This window comes from Bos grunniens, chromosome 27 (genome assembly GCF_055505025.1).
Source record: "Bos grunniens cultivar Pamir isolate PY7600 chromosome 27, Bosgru_T2T1.0, whole genome shotgun sequence".
NCBI classification, from domain to species: Eukaryota; Metazoa; Chordata; class Mammalia; order Artiodactyla; family Bovidae; genus Bos; species Bos grunniens.
Window position 1 is genome coordinate 21649923 of NC_141191.1, and position 19424 is coordinate 21669346.

At 36.6% G+C, this 19424-nt stretch overlaps 1 protein-coding gene and 1 pseudogene across 5 annotated transcripts in view; one reads left to right on the forward strand and one right to left on the reverse strand.

The window, feature by feature from the left end:
- Positions 1–4063: 4063 nt before the first annotated feature.
- VPS37A (VPS37A subunit of ESCRT-I) overlaps positions 4064–19424 on the reverse strand; it is a 33677-nt gene continuing 18316 nt past the window's right edge. For 2 of the 4 annotated variants that reach the window (XM_086380667.1, XM_086380671.1), the window contains exons 5-12: positions 14825–15050; positions 13496–13566; positions 11545–11672; positions 11407–11465; positions 11259–11327; positions 8750–8893; positions 6856–6936; positions 4370–5288 (exon numbers count right to left, since the gene is read on the reverse strand). In XM_086380667.1, coding sequence (XP_086236793.1) covers positions 6856–6936; positions 8750–8893; positions 11259–11327; positions 11407–11465; positions 11545–11672; positions 13496–13566; positions 14825–15050 — 778 coding nt within the window. In that variant the 3' untranslated portion in view covers positions 4370–5288. Of the gene's footprint in view, positions 5289–5969; positions 6131–6855; positions 6937–8749; positions 8894–11258; positions 11328–11406; positions 11466–11544; positions 11673–13495; positions 13567–14824; positions 15051–19424 lie in introns of all 4 variants that reach the window. The other 2 variants (XM_086380668.1, XM_086380669.1) reach the window with 2 other exon arrangements.
- On the forward strand, positions 10654–12153 carry LOC147343635 (U6 snRNA-associated Sm-like protein LSm5 pseudogene; annotated as a pseudogene). Its single transcript, XR_015156313.1, has one exon. The product of XR_015156313.1 is annotated as a U6 snRNA-associated Sm-like protein LSm5 pseudogene (transcript).

Genomic DNA, 19424 nt, shown 5'->3' on the forward strand with positions numbered 1-19424 from the left:
CAGCCCCAAGCCTGATTCCAGCAGTGTAACTGTATAAAGGTTCGGGGTACCACTTCAGTGAAGGAAGAAGCTCACTGAAGAACTAGAGAACACTGCTGTCATGTCTACTTAACCAGTGGAATATGTTTGTCACTTGTCACTTCAGAAGTTGTGTTCACATGGCTAAGCCACACTGTGCCTGTGGAGCCCATGCAGTAGCCTCAACCATTGGCTCTGTTCATCTGCAGGGTTGCGCTGGCGGTACAGTCTGAGCAGGGAGTCTGACAGGGAGCAGGTCTGCCTCGCTGGGGCTGTCACGGGGGAACTTTGCTGGCTGTGGAATCTGGTCTGTCCCCACCCAGGCACAAGAGCTAAGTCTCCGCCTTTCCTGCTGCAGATTGTGGCTTCTGACCCCTCCTGACCAGAAAGCCTGTTGAGGAGAACTTGGGAGGTGCCTGAAATGGGCCTTCGCAGTCCTTCCCAGGTGGGAGCCAGAGCCCCACTCACTGGGAAGCATGGCCCCCAGCCCCATCAGACAGGAAGGCTTGGCGAGAACACCCGGAAGCTGCGCACCCCAGCAGATCTTGAGCAGAGAAGTGGGTGGGCAGAGCTGACTGTCCTGAGAGCAAAACCAACGGCTCTGACTGGCCAGGGAACTGGGGGCACATGTTAGTGTGAGACCACAGACATAGCATCAGTGATTTTCAAGCTGCTGCTCCTGCTGTGCTTGGGCAGGGAAACTGATCTGCAGCTGCACTTACTGCTGCAAACAGCCATCAGCCTCTGCCCCGACCAGGGAGTTTTCCCAGAACACGTGGGAAGCCGCACAACCCATCCGACAGCCCCGCTGACCGTGGCAGCTGAACAGAGCACAGCCCGTGGCCTAACCTGTTTGCAGAGTGAAACTGGTCGCCAGCACCTTCCATGGATATGCCTGCCTGACTCAGGTCCCCAAACAATGAGCAGTGCAGGCCGTGCATCCCATCCTGCTGCCCCACTTAATCCTGAGTACAGCGTCCAGTCCCAACTGGACCCACCAGTCCACAGAATCCACCACAGAATCCATCCTACAGCCTCACCTGAGTGGGTGGGGAACCAAGCCAGCTGTCCTACCCAGCTGTCTCAGCCAGTGACCCTCCAATTCCGCTTCAGGGCTCAAACAGATGCCTCACCCAAAAAGAGACCACCTAAATACATAAAGCAAAATCCAGCAGAGCTAAAAGGAGAAATAATGGGGACTTTAACACTCCACTCTATAAACAATGGATAGATCATCCAAAGAGAATTATAAGGAAACAGGAAATCTGAACCAAACGTATACCAATATCTCACTCTGGATGATACATTTTTAAACTGGATTAAAGATAAATACAATTAAAAGTGGGCAAAAGACTTAAGACATTTTTTCAAAGAAGATATATGAAAGGGTCAACAGGTACATGAAAAGATGCTAAACATCACTATCTTTAGGGAAATGCAAATCAAAACCAAATCTCACATCTGGCAGGGTGGCCAACATCGAAAAGACAAATGATACAAAATGTTGGTGATAATGTGAATTAAAGAGAACGCTTGTGTATTGTTGATGGGATCATAAACAGGTAAAGTCACTATAGAAAACAGTACAGTGGACCCTCAAAAGACTAAAAATGGAACTACTGTATGATCCAGCATACAGACCCACTCTGAATACATACAAAGAAAATGAAAACATTAACTTGAAAAGATATCCGTACCCTTTCATGTTCACAGCAGCACTGTTTTAAAAGAGCCAAGACATGGAAACAACCTAACTGTCCACCAACAGATGAATGAAGAAAGAAGCACACACACCACGGAATAGTGTTCAGACATAAAAAAATGAGAAAATGCTGCCTTTTGCAACAATATGAATGGACCTTGAGGGAATTATGCTAAGTGAAATAAATCAGAGAAAAACAAATACTACATGATTTCACTTATATGTGTACTCTTAAAAAAAAACCCCAAACCACCAAAGTTACAGAAAAAGGTCAGATTTGTGGTTAACCCAGCATGAGGGTTGGGGCAGTGGGTGGTTGGGGAATTGGAGAAAGGTGGTCAAGAGTAACAACTTTCTGTATTAGTGAATACCTTATTAAAGACTCTTAGGATATAGTCGTAACGGCTTTTATATTTTTATAACTCCATACCACTCTTGTAGTTGATTATCAACTCTTAGAAACTTCTTTGCCTAGTATTGAGAATTTAATTTCTTCCATCTGGCAGTATATATCTATAAAAATAAATAACAAAATTTTGAAAAATGACATAGTAACTATACCAAACAGAACTATGCATTTGAAAAGCAAATAATATAAATATTTGAGACGTTAAAATTTAGTTCTTTAATGTGATATCTTTTATATCAGACACCAACTTTTTTCCAGCCCCCACCATTTTACAAAACATTATAGTTTCAGCATATGTTCATTTAGACTACTTACTAGAAGTTAACCTAACACTGAAATTTATTTTTTTTTTTAAAGGTTCTATTTATTGCTTATTAAGATATTATTGTGTGGCATGGAGCCTTAAAAGAGCATGGCCAATCCGATTAGACTAAAATCTCTAACAGTAAATTCTCATTTTAAATCAAACATCAATCAGAAAGTGTTTTCTTTAGAGCAGCTGGTTTAAACCAATGTAAAACTGACTCAAGACAGATTATTTCCCCGCTGGTAATATTTAGAGCTCTAGTGATTTATTATTTAGTGATTTTCAGGAAAATTTAATGATATGAAGTAGGTAAGCATTTTGATCATGACTCTACAATCAACAAAGGAACTTTTTTAGAGTAAAGGAACATAAAAAGAAGGAAGACCCTGGCATGAGGTTTCTATTCTTTAAGAGCACAAGATTAGTTTACTTGCTTTCCCTAAAAATAAATCTGAGCTGTCCTTCAATTTAAACATATATGAATTATGATCAGACTTACCTGTCAGATGATCTCTATTCCAATAGAAATTTCCTAGTATAGATTATTCCTAGAAAATCTTTCAACTTTGAAACATTGTCTGGCATGTATCACATTTGTTTAGAAAACTATTTGAGATATCCGTCTTTAAAGTCCTACCTATGACAAACCCCTAACTCTGCACAATCTAATAACTCCTAAGCTTTTCTCTGCTATTCTGATTTCCATCTAGTCATCTATTATGTGTTAGAGGAAAATCACAGTCCCTGCTTTGACAGGCACTTTTTCTCCTCCTTGCACTGCTTCTCCAATATGGCCAAGTTTAAGGAAAAAATACTAGTACTATAAAAAAGTCACTTAAGTTTTTATTGTAAAACCAAAATTCATACATATTCAAATGTAGACTACTTTCCATCCTGGATGATGTCTATGACCTAATATCTGATCTGTTAAAGACAGATAATGATGATCAGAGTCCTCTTTTTAATGACTAGGTTGTAAGGAGGTTACCTAATTTTAGAAGAAGAAACCAAGGTATGTTAACTGGTATAGAATGAAACTGGGATAGTTCAAGTTAAAAAAAATAAGATATTAAGATGAATTACTTATGTGATTTACTATGTATGAAAATAACTTTTTTTGGTGGAGAGGAAGGTGGATAAGTACATAAACACCTAGGCCATGTTAGAGTCATCACTGGATAGTATTTCTACAGTGCCTCACTCTTAGAGAGCTTAATAAAATTAATAAATCAAATGAATTAATGGTTGTAGTCTGCTGGGCTCTTGTTCTGCGCTCTGTCTGGTTTCTAAGAAAGCTTCCTGATTGCTTCCAAAAGACTGGGATAATCATGTCCTCCACTGTGGTGATTGCTGGGAAAACTGAAGCTTATGTGGCCAGTGCAGTAAGGAAAGGTTTCTCAACACCCAGAAGACTGCAACAAATCTGAAACACTTACCTCAGTTACGTACTATATGTCCGGAGTAATAATCATAACTTCCTTGTCAGGTCGTTTTGAAGATTAAATGGCATGCTCTTAGCATAGTACCAGGAAGACAGGTTAAAAAAGTTAATTTCTTTACTCAAATTATATCTTTATAGTCCATGTGAATACTTGTCCTCCCTTAAACACAGACTAAGTATTAAGCATTTTTCAAGTCTCAGAAAATAATTTTATTTTTCCTAAACTGTTTCCAGAAATAGGTATAGAAAGAAGAATGATGAAAAAAACCTGTACTGTATGCTAGGATTTGGAATGGCAATCATACTGAAGTTTAAATGAAAATAGGCATTAGGATGCTACTTTACCAAGCCTTGGAAATCTAGTTCAAGATTTTCTACTTAATTGGCTTTCACTGCTATCCATAAATTATGTTCATTCTGTAACGAACTGTAAAAGCAAACTGTTTAACATATACAAGTTAAAGTGAAAATCAAATTAAGAACTAGACTGCCTAAAAATTAAATATTAGTTTTATTTATTATTAAAGCTTTCATAAGAGAAAAGCTAACACAGTAAAGGTCAGAATATTTCACTGACTTTTGTGTTCTTTACTATTTATTAACAAATTATTGTTTTAAACTTCAGAATTCAGATAGCATATCCTCATCTAACCACAAACCCATCAGATACTTATATTTAAAAAGCTAGCATCAAAGTTTATGTTGGACTACTTTAAATGAAAGGCAATTTTTCTATTAGGTAAAATATTTATTTACCTGTATTGCCTTTTAAATGCATCTTTAATTTTAAAAATAAGAGTATATAAAACAGCTGGTTTATCCTCTTCATTTATTCTGTGTATTAAAAATTACTTGAGATGGCACATTGGCAGGTTTGGTGTTTCCTGACACTATGAATATTTAAAAACAAATTATTTTTCAAAGTTTTATCATCCAGAAAGAAAGAGAAAAAAATAAGAATCTTTCTACAATTGAAATAGTAATTTTTCAAAAAGGGTTGAGAGGAAAAAAAATCTAAGCAAACTATCCTTGATAAAGAAATGAGGCAGTTTCAAATTAAAAATACAAATTTAAATGAAGTAATTTTATAAAATATTGAGAGTAGCTAAAATTACATGCACAGGTATTTAATCAATAATAAGAGAGGAACAGCAGTAGAACTTAAATATGATAGAATTTATCAACAATAAATAAACATTTTTAGTGCAAATAGTGCAGAAAAAATTTTCAAAGCAAAGATCATAGCAATCATTCTAATCTGTACAAAATCAGTCTCAGTTCTGTATACAACCTATATAATACATCTAGGAATTCAGCCTTGTGATGAAATGCCAATTTGCAAATCATAAATATAAATGTGCTTAGTTTTGTGTCCCATTCCTCTCTTTGCAGTTCATGTTTTCAGGAAAATCTGAAAAGAAAAGAAAATCAAAAACCTAAGATTTACTTTCAGATGATAAATTAAGATTTCTTAAGATAACCTGACAATGAGGGAAAAGAGGTGGGAAAGGATTCTAGCATGCATGTGTCAACACAGAATAACTCACTGCCCACTTCTCAACCTTGAGATATGTATGCTACTGCTGCTATACTTGGTATTAAAAATCAACACCCTCAGGGATTAATAATCTGAGTTGTAAAATAACGCAATGTTGCTACTAATGTTAAGGACAGCTAAATTGAGAAAAGGGGCAAGTAAGTTTGAACTGGAGATGAGAAATGCCCGTCACCTCCCTCCCTGTAGCCGGCTCCCTTTTAAAGGAAACTCCCACGCTCTCTTCTCCACATCTGCTCCATCAGCCCAGCAAAGCAGACAGAAGACCACATGACACCAGTCTCCAGGTAATACCGTGAGGTCAGGACGGATACCATCTACGCGGGGCCAGTCTCTTTCCTTGATTTGTTGTGAGACCCTACTCAGTCTCCCCGGGTGCTCGGGCCGTCAGATCAGGCCTGTGGGCAGCAGGGGCTGAACCACGTGCAAGTGCAGCAAAGAAAGGCTCTTTGAAGAGCCAGTGAGAAGGCACATGAGAGTGAGACGCAGAAAAGGGGAGGAAAGCAGGAACGAGAAACAAGCAGCCTGTAGCAGCACCTAAGGAAGAAGAGCTGCTTTGGTTACGGATGGCCTCATGCTTTCACTCCCAGGAGACAGGTGTGCTTTCCTATATTTGGGCTGTTTTCCTGCATTATCCAGGAACACAAGCTTTTATTTAAACTTGAGGTTGGAGCTAGTCTTTGCAGCCAAATCCAGTCCTAAAACAAGACAGAGGAAAATGGAAGAATGTCTTGAGATCAGATGAGAGCATGAACAAAGACATGATGGCAGAAAATAGAACATGACAGAAGAGAACACAGGAGAGGCAAATGGAAAATTAGAACGGATGATCTAAAATGTCAGCCAGCTTACAGAAGGCTTAAAACCAGAGAGAGAAACGTGGCATTTATCATCCCCAGGGTTCTTTAAAGGTCCTAGAGCAGAGATGTTATCACAGAGTGGTATTTTAGGAGCATCATTTTGTCAGTGCTCTGCACAAAGGAGAAACCCTGAAGTCAGAGGACTGATCAGAAACTCACTGGAATAGATGGAAAAGAGACAGATTGGAAGTTCATTTTTAAAGGAAAAAATGACAAAAGAGACTACTGAGAGATAAGTCAACTTAAGTGTTATGGTATATGCCCCATACCAGCTGAGAGAAAGGAACTTAAACTATATATGTAGCTATCAAATACTGAAAACAAAACTCATTTAAGCAAATACCATACTGAGAAAACATGCAAACAATTTATACTGGCCATATGCTTAGGTGTACAACATCATGCTTAATAGATAATACAAAGTATTCTACATGTTACATAGCATGGTAGCTGTAACGATAGTATTATGCTTAAAGCTGGCTGAACAAGCACTGGTAAGAACACTTCATTAAAGAGAGCCATGCAATAGCCTCAAGACACAAACCTTCCAGAATACAATTTACCTATAGTGGAGCATGAAACTGGCTGTGCATTGCTATCACTTGTTGAAGTTTCTCTTCCTTGGCTCTTCTACAGTGGCAAATCTAGAAGATAATTATTTAAAAACCAGTCACTTCTCCAATAATCTTCCTACAACTAGCTACATTTTGACAGAATTCTAAGTAAGAATCTTTTAACTCGTTGACATTAAATTGTGGATGTCTAAGGTGGCACAGAATTTAAGAATCAAAAAAAAAAAATTTGTTTGGAAGATAATCTTTGTCTGTAAACCTCTAGAATGTAAAACACATTCTGATCCTTTATACCAGTTCTCTGATTATATAATTTCAAATATCTGTGTTTTAAAAATATGAAAATAAATCCTACTGTTGTTACCCTGGAAGCTTAACAAACAAAAACCTCACAATACAGTTATATAGTACCAAAAAAAAAAAGGACTAGAAATGAATGCCTCATTAAAGCTATAGTCATTAATGTCCCTGAACTTCAATTTTCTCTCGTGGAAAACGGGAATAATAAAATCTGGCCCACTTTCCTTTACAGTAGAACTTAATTGTATAAAGGTTATAAATAACTGTGATATTCCAGAGAAATTAGGTAAATACATAGGACTTACCAAAGGATAAGATACTGCTAAGCAGACTTCAAAATCTTTTCTTTAAATATAATGGAAATACTAGAACAGAAACTATCCCCAGAATGTTCTCAATTAATATTAAAACAAAAAAATTAAAAAAAAAAAATCTCCATAGGGAATTCCCTGGTGGTCTAGTGGGAAGGACTTGGCATTTTCATGGCAGTGGCCTGGGTTCAATCCCTGACTGTGGAATGAAGATCCCACAAGCCATCCAGTGTGGACAATAAACAAACGAAAAAAACCTTTTTAAGTTATTCTCCTAAATTTTAAACAGCTTATGAAACAGGTTATTCAGGAGTATATCACAACTTTTAAGACTTAGACTAGAGATCCACACAAAAGCATTATATAATTAAAAAATAAAATTAAACAAGGAAAAAAATTCTCTACAGTTCAAAGCAAATGGAAATAAATGAACCTGTTTTCTTCCCCTAAGTTATACTGTCATCCAAAAAAGCTTCATTAAAGACTTTAAAAAATAGTATTTGACTATTAAGACTAGAGTAGACTGCAGCTATCATTTCTGAAACAGAACTCTTATGTGATTCACATGCTTGTGTACTCACAACAAGCAGGTATAAAGTGATAGTAGCAAGCTGCTATCATTCTCAGAGGCGCTTCAGTTTCCTCTCATGGCTCTCAAAACTCCAGCTCAGTAATGTGCTAAGTTTTTTTTTTTTTACTCATGAATATAACCTAGTTAGCATATTCAAAAGCAGAGACATTACTTTGCCAACAAAGGTTCATCTAGTCAAGGCTATGGTTTTTCCTGTGGTCATGTATGGATGTGAGAGTTGGACTGTGAAGAAGGCTGAACGCCGAAGAATTGATGCTTTTGAACTGTGGTGTTGGAGAAGACTCTTGAGAGTCCCTTGGACTGCAAGGAGATCCAACCAGTCCATTCTGAAGGAGATCAGCCCTGGCATTTCTTTGGAAGGAATGATGCTAAAGCTGAAACTCCAGTACTTTGGCCACCTGATGCGAAGAGTTGACTCATTGGAAAAGACTCTGATGCTGGGAGGGATTGCGGGCAGGAGGAGAAGGGGATGACAGAGGATGAGATGGCTGGATGTCATCACTGACTCGATGGATGTGAGTCTGAGTGAACTCCGAGAGCTGGTGATGGACAGGGAGGCCTGGCGTGCTGCGATTCATGGGGTCGCAAAGAGTCGGACACGACTGAGCGACTGATCTGATCTGATACATAAGTAATTTGATATTACGCTGTCACTTGTCCTCAACCAAAGAATATTACATACTGTTCTCTTTTCCATGAAGCTACTGAGAAAATCATCTATATCTGTTTTTCCCTCCAAGAAATCTTCTGCAATATTATCAGATTCTTCCTCAGCTTCATGTGCAGCTACTTTTAATCTTGCCTGTAGAGCACTTGCACTACAGCTCTGAAAAAGAAAATCAAGAAAGAAAATCATTAATATCTAGTGCTCTGAAAAACTCCTTAGTGGGAAGGAAAATGGGATAGAAGCTAAATAGTGATATTGGGGCATCACTGTCTCACTCCTACCATTAAAATGATCCTGGAAATGTTGAGTCATTAACTGTGATGTTTGCTTTTGGTTTCTAGTATTCTTTATTAAATTAAGGAATGAGTTTATTAAGTTTGTCTAAGGAATGGTGCTGATTACTGAGAAAAGCCTCTTCATCTAGTAAGCTCTAAAGTGCCTCCGAAAGTATTTCAATTGATTCTCTCAGATCTTCTGGCTAAGAGAGGGGAGGACTTCTTATGTGCGATTCCTGACTCTGACACTTTCCATTTGTATGACCTCAGGGATGTTATTTAATATCCACGTGCCTCAGTTTCCTCATCTGTAAAATGGAAAAATAGTAACAATACCTACCCTCATAGGTTTTTGTGTGGAATAATGGGCAACATATGCAACAAGCTTAGTGCAATGCAAAAGATATAACAATTGCACAGTGTCAGCAATTGGTTGGATCAAGTAATCTTAAAAATCTCTCACATTACCCTCTGATTCCAGTGCTCCTAAAGGCAATGAAATTATACTCCAGGACAAAGGTCTAGAGTACCATATACCTTTTAATAGCCGACCAGGAACATAATAGCCAAAAACACATCAATAAACAAAGGTAAATCTTCCCTTGCAAAAACTGAGATAGGCCAGAACATGCCAAAAACTTTAGTATAAATGGAGGAAGACCACATGGGAAAGAAAGCAAGGAGATAATACAAAGACATAGAGAATGAACTTACAGTTCCTAGGCAGGAAGAATGGGGGAAAGGGATAGGTAGGATGTTTGAGATCAACATGTATACACTGCTGTATTTAAAATGGCTAACCAACAAGGATCTGCTGTATAGCACATGGAAAATTCTGCTCAGTGTTACATGGCAGCATGGATGGGAGGGGAGTTTCGGGGAGAATGGATATATGTGTATGTACAGCTGAGTCCCTTGGCTATTCACCTGAAACTATCACAACATTGTTAATCGGCTATACCCCAATACAAAATAAAAAGTTAAAAAGAACGATCGTATTATATGAAATCTTTTATAAATTTATATTCTCTTTACCATTTTTTTTTCTGTTGTTTTATTTCTAGTTTATGTTTTACTACATTGGCTTCACTTCCTAGAATTCCTGATTTTAAAGGAAACAGAATATTGTTAGTTATGATGTGGGTTGTTGATATATGAAGATTATGTCCGATTTAATTTTTTAAATGATTTCCCCCTTTTAATTTAAAGTTTTTTTTTTTCAGAAACAAGGGTTAATTTTATAAAAAGCTTTCGATTTTTCACATAACTAGATTTCTAGTATAAAGTTATTATTTGTGGTGAATTATTTTATACTTTCTATATTTTCCAATTTGCTAACTTCTTGTTTAAGATAGCTGTATACAGGCTTGCAAGTAAGTCTAAAACTAAAATTTTTCTTTTTAACTTTTATTAGAAGAGTTAAATTGGCTTTATAATAACTCTCCCAGAACAGTTATTTATGGGGCTTTTTATATTTCTCTGTTTTGGAACCAAATGCTCTTGCATGACCACAAAATGACTGATAATGGCTCATAAAACTGAGAGCTGTTCATCTGCATAACTCAAGGCTGTTTTATCATGCCTTATAAACTCGAATGCCTAATAAATGCTTTCTGATAATAATACATTTAAGAATGTGGCTCGTGTATATTAAGAGTAAAACTTCTAGTCCACTTCCAGCTTAGCCATGGCAGCTAATTTGACCACTAACCCGTTGTAGCTGCTTCCTCTAGAGCTTGTGGACAAGTGGATAGGATCAAGAATTCACACTGAGATGAAGAGTGATGAGGAGACTGTTGGTATACTTCTGGGATTTGGTGACTTTGTCAATATGGTATTGGAAGATGTCACTGAATTTGAAATCATACCAGAAGGAAGAAGAATTACTAAATTAGATCCAATTTTTCTAAAGGGAAATAATATACCAATGCTGGTTCCTGGAGGACAAGGACCTGAAATATGAATGACTTCCTTGACTTATGCTAGATGCTGTTCTGTCTTGTAATGACAACAAAAGTTTTTTTTTAGTCTTTTAATGTTTATATTCTGTGAAGTCAAGTTTCCCATTAAAGGGAAATGCTTTGACGATGCATTGTAAATGCCCATTTTTGTAAGTTAATCAAGATTATATTGGGAAAAGAACAGTTTGTTCTTTGAAGACAAAAATAAACATGTTTTTGTTAACTGTCAAAAAAAAAAAAAAAGAGTAAAAATTCTTATGGTAAAAGAAAACAGCTCAACAATCTTACCTCACTAAGTTCATGCTGCCTTTGCATCTTCTTTTCAAAAGTTGATTTCATTTGTGTAAGTAATTCATACTAAAAGAGAAAATCAAAATGCTGTTTCATTCTACTTTAAAATTATATGGACTTCTTAAAAATGATAACTAACTCATACCTTATCTAAAACAGTTTGCCTTTTGGCTTCCAAGCTGGGCTCCAAAAGGAGATTTTTTCCTGTAAGATAAATTCTAGTTTATTTCTAGATAAAGATCACATTTTTCTTGGGAAATTTAAAAAGTAAAGAAAGACATACTTGCTAGTTCCTCAATACTTTTTACTAAGTCATCCTTGTCAGTAATAATTTGTTTTAGTTGAGGCAAAGTCACAAACTGCTCTAGTAATACATCCTCTTGCTCATTCATATCTGTAAGTTGTGACACACTAGAAACACAATAGAAGAAAATGTTAATGAATGTCAGTTATCTAGATTTTCTCCATGACAATAAATATCCAGTTTTTCAGCTTTATTCAGCTGACAGAGTTCTACATAATCTTTGACATGTATTTTTATATATACTCGGAAGAAGGCAAACTGTAACCTTAAAAGCAAATAAAACACCAAACACAATGGAACAAAAAGTAGTCTAAACACAGTATCAAGACGATTTAGCTAATAGGCATGTGGCTATCACAATAAATGATAAAGGTATGTGTCTATGTACATGTATTCATAAAAATGTTTTTACAAAACAATGGTGGAAGGGTAATCCCAAAGCAAAAATTGATATCCAGAGTGTAAGAGGGAATTGGAAGGATGGAGTATGGAGCAAGCTCAAGCTTTTGAGTGTCTTTCAGTTTTGACTAGAGATCCACACAAAAGCATTATATAATTAAAAAATAAAATTAAACAAGGAAAAAAAAAGTCTCTAAAGTTCAAAGCAAGAGGAAATAAATGAACCTGTTTTTTTTCCCTAAGTTACATTGTCATCCAAAAAAGTTTCATTAAAAAGCCTTTAAAAAATAATATTTGGCTGTACATCTCTGATGAAATATATCCTAAAGACAAATGAATTGTAAAAATCAAAAGGAGAACTTACTCTGCTTTCAGTAACTGTTATTGATACTGTTATCTTACTGGAATTGTTATTTTGAAAAAGAATAAGTTCCCTTCAGAAAAATGGTTGACTTTAGGTCAGGGAAAAAAACTGTTCATGATGAACCCATGGCATCTTTGTTTTGCCAAAGTTCCCTACTAAAGATGGAACTGTTTTAAAAAAAAAAAAAAAAAAAACAGAAAGAAAAAAAAGATAGTAATGGATTAAAACACTTCAAATATTTTTAAAAGTTTTATGAGTTTAATTCTGACCTATACCCATATTTCCTGTAAAAAAGCTGGAGGAAGGTTAGCAAAGAGGTTCATCTTTTCGTATTGACATTTTCATAATAATTTTTTTAAAAACGAAGAAAGGAAAGAATCCTTTATAACACGGCAACAATAATAATACCTATTTTCTGGGGTGGCTGCAAGCATCACACTGCATTCAACTGCTTTATAACATGTATGTGGTATTTGTAAACTTCATTAATTAACGTTATCAGCACAAAATAAGTCACTATTTTGTTAAAATGACTGCAAAACATTGGGTCAAACAAAGTTAAACTTTTTTTAACTATAGGATTTCTCATGAGTATTTGGCTGTACATCCCTGGTGGGATATATACTAAAGACAAGAACAACTGCAAACATTTTAAATAGCATTAAGTAGTCTCATTGATAATAGCCTCATGACTACTATAAACCTTCAACAGTGGTATAAAGAGTGCAACTTTACAAGCCTGAGTGACCACAGAACATTTTTTTCATGGAGCCTCTTAGGGAAACAGTGTCTCATGAAAAATGATACCTTAAACTTGAATATTCAACTTTTCTGCCATAAATCTGAATAAAATATGGCTTTGTAAAAACACTTTTCTATTACTTTATGAGAACTTTAATGTATTCAGAAATAGTTTTCACAAGAAGGTAAGCCACACAAGAGAAAGGACATCGTTATCCTGGTAACTATTATAGCATTCCCAGGATCTAGAGAAATTCCTGGATACAGACTACAAAGTCACTAAATATGAACTGCAAGACATACCACAGATTCATAAAACTTTCCACTTCCCACTAAGATACAGCAATAGTGACAACATGAAAATGATGTGTGCATTTACAAACTAAATAGACAACAAACACCAATGTTACTGTCCAAGCTTTTTACCTTAGTTCTGAGAGTTCTGGAAATGTATCAGGAATATCGGGCATCTTGTAAGCAAAACCATTTTGGCTTATCTAAAGAGAGATTGAAATAGTGCTAAGTTTTAGCCATCTTTTCGACTATTGCTATCTGGTTATAAAAGTAACTTTTAATGTACTGCATCCAATAACTATTTTCACTATCACACATCCTCTTGGCACTCCACACTGTCCTTACCCTCCCATTCTTTTTCACTCCGTCTTTCTCAGTGCATCTTTATACATATAGGGTTACTGGCTCTTTTTTTTTTTTTTGATGAGGAAGGATCATGTGACTACCTGTGGTTATAAAACAAATCTCCAATTGTGAGATATCTGCGACAAATGTGGAGAATTATATGCGTGTTTCATTGATGTATATGAGTATGTCTCAAGCAAAAGGCATTACATTTAGAAAAGTTACTAACTTGGCAAAAAGTCTCAAGAGTTACCTAAGTAACTTCTATAAGACAGTAGGGAAGATAAGGAATAGAATATACATTGTCTGAATATATGGGTCACATTTTAAAATCAAGGACCCATGAAAAGTTCTCTTTTACTAAGGGTTAAAAATAAAGGCCTTTAAATCTCCTTAATACGTTTAATGTACGGTCTCTCCCTCAGTAATGTCCCTTGTGGCAGCAGTTACCAGGTTAATTTAAGAACACAGTTTTTTAAACCAATGAGACACTGGTTTACATGTCCTTAGTACCCTAGGGCAGACCTTCCATAAGCTGACACGTGCTTCTCCTACATAATCCTTCTTGTGTCTTTGCCTGCGTTCTGTATGAAACCTGAGGGTTCTGTAACAGGCGGCTTCACAAATGTGCCATCTGGTTTATGCTTCCACATCTTTGTCAGAGCTGCTGCCTCTTAGAATTACCTTACATGACAACACCTTATCATCCTGGCAAATTCATTACCATCTATCAAAATGTGGCCTCAAGCATGAGCTCATTCATTCATCCGCCTCATTTTAAATGAGCACCTACTGTATGGATCAGGCATACTTTGAGGCACCAAGGATAAAGTGGTATAAAAAAAAGAATCTCATCTTATATAAAGGTTATCTTTCTAGCTCTACATTGGTCCCTGGGAGCACTGACTATTCCCTCAACTGTGTCTTCATAGTAACTCTAGACTAACATTTCTACTTACAGTTATTTGATGGTTACCTCTTTGACATTGTTCCTTAAGTTGAAAATGTGATTTTTTAAAAATCTTTTGTGCCATAGTGGTTGGCACGAGGAGGAATATGATGCTTGCTGACTGAGTATTTCAAGGGTACAAAATACAGATATCTGGAGATACCAACCGGTGTTGAAGTGTCTGTTGTGGGAACGGGCAACGGCAGATTTGAAAGGACACCAAATGAAGGAGCAGCGGGTTTGGCGGTTGTATAACTTGTTGTTGAAGAAGAAACAGTGTCAGCAACAGATAAAGAGCTGATAGTCCTGTTAGCTTCTTGTGGGGGATACGGAGGAAGAAATGGGAAACCCTGAGAAGCATAAGGAGGCATCCCACCTGGGTTACTGTACAGGCTAAAGAGAAAGAGAGGAAAAACATGCGATTAGATTTTAGGAGTAAATTTGTAAAATTATTCCTTAATTGTTCTAAATAACAACTGTTATGCACTATAGATGGAATTTGTTTATGGCAGGGGCCACTAGTTTTTATAAGTAAGTAAATTAGGTATCATATAAATTGAAAAAATAAGAACACCCCTTAAAAACACTATTTTTATTTCTTTCCATGAAAAAGAAGTATGTTTTAGAAAATTTAAGTTCAACTGGTCACAGTTGAAGTGAATAGAAAGGCCATATTTGAGTTTTGAGCATTCTACTGGCATCAATGAATATTTTCAGAGAAGAAATGGAGAACACTTAGTCCACGAAACTTGTTCAAATAGCAATTGTTTAGTAGCTTTCACTATATTTGGCAAAATCTGACTGAAAGTCAAGACTGCTTTTCTAGAAAATTTCAAAGAAAAATTAATTGTATAGATGAATTGCTAAAAATGCTTAACTATAAAAAAGATGCATAAACACCTCAGATAGGCTGGGACCTTGAATCTGAGACCTTTTATTGGATGGAGTGCCTGCACCTGGACAAATGTCTCCTTGAGCAACAGAATACAAAGAAACTTTAAGGGACTAAAAACAACCGAATGCACCGCAGTCAGGGTAATTATGAATAATATTACAAAATTATGAAATGTCACAAAAAGGCCACAAACCAACAGCCACTTCTGAGGTACCTGGGGCAAAAGCAGGGTACTATGCATGATCCTTGTACACAGCAACACCATGGGGTAGGCAGGCCAGCTGGGCCACCCCTTCTTGTGCCCAACCACAAGCCGCCCCCATCCTCACTCCATGTGAGGAACCAGCCTGCTCTCCTCGGAGAGCGAGCAAGGGTACCCAGTTTCTTGAGTTCACTCCCTCGTGCTGCAGCACAAGTCCCAGGAAAGCCTTGCCTGAATTTTTTTTTAAAAGATGCATGTAAAAATCATGCATATATATTAGAAAAAGTGGCACAGCAGTATGTACTCAAGATAAAGTCAGAAAAAATATTTTTGCAAGATGATAAATACAGGGTTCTGATTCAAGATGGTGACATAGGAAGATCCTGGATTCACCTCCCACAGAAATTTAATCGACAGCTATATATGGAACAATTTCATCCGGAAAAAACCCCCCAAAGTATCTGAGCAAATCAGGCAAACAAGAAGAAAATGACATCTAGGCTAGTAGGAGAGGTTGAGACACAATCTCACCATAAACCCCACCCTCAGGAAGAGGACCTACAACCTGGAGAAAACTCAAAACCCAGAGCTTTTCTCTGGAGGGTTATGGTTTGAGTTTGAGGCTGAGAGACAAACACCCCAAACATCTAGCTCTGAAGACAAAAGAGCTCACATCCCAGAAAGCCACAAGGCACGGCAAACTAAGAACAGCTCTCAAAGGGCTCGGAGGCACAGGATTTCCTGGCTCAGGGCCCAGCGCATTAGAGGAGCCCACTTACTGTGATAGAGGCTCATCTGCCCATCTTAAAGCATCATCCCGAGGGGGCAGGCATCTAACTTAACAACATATAGGCTAATCCCTATACAGTCTGAGGACGGGGTTGGTCACCAAAAAGACCAAGTGACAGAAAGTTGCAACTTTCAGCTCCACTCATCGATCTCAGGGAAGAGGGGGGCTGCTAATTAAGCTCTATAAAATCTCTAGAACAGGAAGACTCGACAAGCGCCCTGCTCGTGAATGCATCCATAGCCTATGGGGACAAAAGCTGCTGTGCTCAGGGCTCTCCTAGACCGTGCCCTGCTGTAGGCACCTCTTCCTCTGGCTATTCATCTGTATCCTTTACAACCAACCACTAAACATATGTAAATTTATTTTTGAAGTTTCATGAGCCATTTAAATTAATCAAAACAGGGGTGGGTGGGGGGAATCCATGGGAACCTCTGATTTATAGCCAGTTAGTCAGAAGCACAGGAACCATCTATGGATTCTCCATTGATATGTGAAATGGAGCAGTCTGTGACTCCCTCATCTGTGGATCTGACCCCATCTCCAGGTGGACAGAATTGTGAACATCAGAACTGAGTTCAATTTGCAGGGAACACGGTGTTTGCTGAGAACTGGAGAATTACTTGGTGGTGTTGGGGAAAAATACATACCAGAGTATTGAAATGTTCCAAAATATATCTAGCTTAAACAATTTTTTAAATGGGAGTGCTACTGTTTTTGACATAATTTAATGTCATATTTAATGACATAAGTTAGCAAAAAATTGTAATTGTTTGGAAGAAAATTTGTCACAAATGTTAAAATTGTAATACTAAAGTTTATACAGAAAAATAAATAATATAAAGAAAAGAACCTGAAAAAAGAGGGTAAAGAGAGTTTAATCCTGGCATAAAGCAAAACACAATAGAAAACCTTAATTTTAAAAAACTTTTTTTTAAAGGAAAACACTGACAATGGATAGGAAGATCAATGGAACTGAATACAAAATCCAGAAAATTCCCAAGCATATATAGCAATTAGGAAATAATAAAACAAGATTTCAAATCAGGTGAAAAAAAAAAGAGAGAGAAGTCAATAAATAGCACTGCGACATCTGGAAAAAAATTAAATTGAAGCCAGATCCTCAGAATAATAATAAAAGAGAAACCAAATGGAACAAATTAAAACAGAAAGCATTTCTCTTTAATTAAAAAAAAAATCTTAAAGAACTGGAAGATATCATGGAAATTAAAACTTTGGGGTGGGAAAGGACTTTCTGTGATCCCAAATTCAAAAGTCATAAGAGAAAATGATAAAAATCCCTTGACATAAACAAACAACAACAAAACTCTCTATATGACAAAGCCTATTATAAATAAAGACAAATAAACTGGGGGAAAACATTTGAAACTCATGTCATAGGAAAATGGTTAATTTTTCTAATATATACATAAAGAACTTCTACACATTGACAAGACTAACAACCCAATAGCAAAATGGAGAATCAGATAGAATACACAAGTTCAAGAAAAGAGAAAAAAAAATTAGGAAAAGATTCAACTTCACTGTTTAGGAAAAGATTCAACTTCACTGTACGATAAAACAAATTAAGTTATACTAACATCATTTTCCACTTAAAAATTAGCAAAGATCCCTTTTGATAAATCACCATGTCAGCAAAGGGAATAAGCACTGCATATAGGAGTAGAAGGAGAAGGCAATGGCACCCCACTCCAGTACTCTTGCCTGGAAAATCCCACGGATGGAGGAGCCTGGTAGGCTGCAGTCCATTGGGTCGATAAGAGTTGGACACTATTGAGCGACTTCACTTTCACTTTTCCCTTTCATGCATTGGAGAAGGAAATGGCAACCCACTCCAGTGTTCTTGCCTGGAGAATCCCAGGGACCGGGGAGCCTGGTGGGCTGCCGTCTATGGGGTCGCACAGAGTCGGACATGCCTGAAGTGACTTAGCAGCAGCAGCAGCACAGGAGTAAAAACTGGTACAACTTACTCCTTAGGGCAATTCTGAAATATTAGTCAAACTTACAAATATGTATACCACTTTGACAATGTATCCAACAAAATACTTACAGTTGGGTAAAATGTTTTTAATGTTATTCACTGCATCACTAAGGGCAAAAGGGTGGGCCTTTTATGCAAGATTGGAAACAACAAAAATTCCATTACTAGGAGTCTTAAGTTATGTTGTGTCCATAAAACAAGTACTTTGTGGCCATTAAGAAGAATGAGGAAGTGCTTTATGTACCAATATGGAAGGCTCTCTGAACCATACCACTAGTGAGATGAAAAAAAAAAGGCAACGGAATAGTATGCTATCATTTGTGTAAAAAAAGGAGGGAATAAAATACTGCATGTACGTATTTCTTTGTATATACATAAAATATCTCAGGAGTTCTATACATATGCACTCAAACAACCAACTTTGGATACCAATGAGAAGAAAAAGTGAATTGCAAGAGAAAAAGAAATGGAAGGGAACTTTTTACCCCACACCCCTTTATATTTTTAAAATTTTAAGCCAAGTGAATCTATGATTGAAAAAAATAAGATAGTTTTCTAATAAGCTTGTTTATTTCAAAGTATGGCTCACCTTAATCTTAGAGCTTTACTTTTATCTAAAGTATATTAATAACATGTATGTAAATATAAAGTGTTATTTAGGAAGAATATGATCAACATGAGAATATTTCTACTTGAAATATATCCTTGAAATAAAGTCTTAATAATTCTGAACAAAACTATTATAGGTACAACCTATAAAATCTAAGAAATGTAGCAAACTTGCTTTTTAAACAATGTGTACTAAATCACAGAACTTATTTGATATGGGAACAAATAGACTTTTTGGCTTATGTTTTCAAATAAGGTGAATGAGATATACT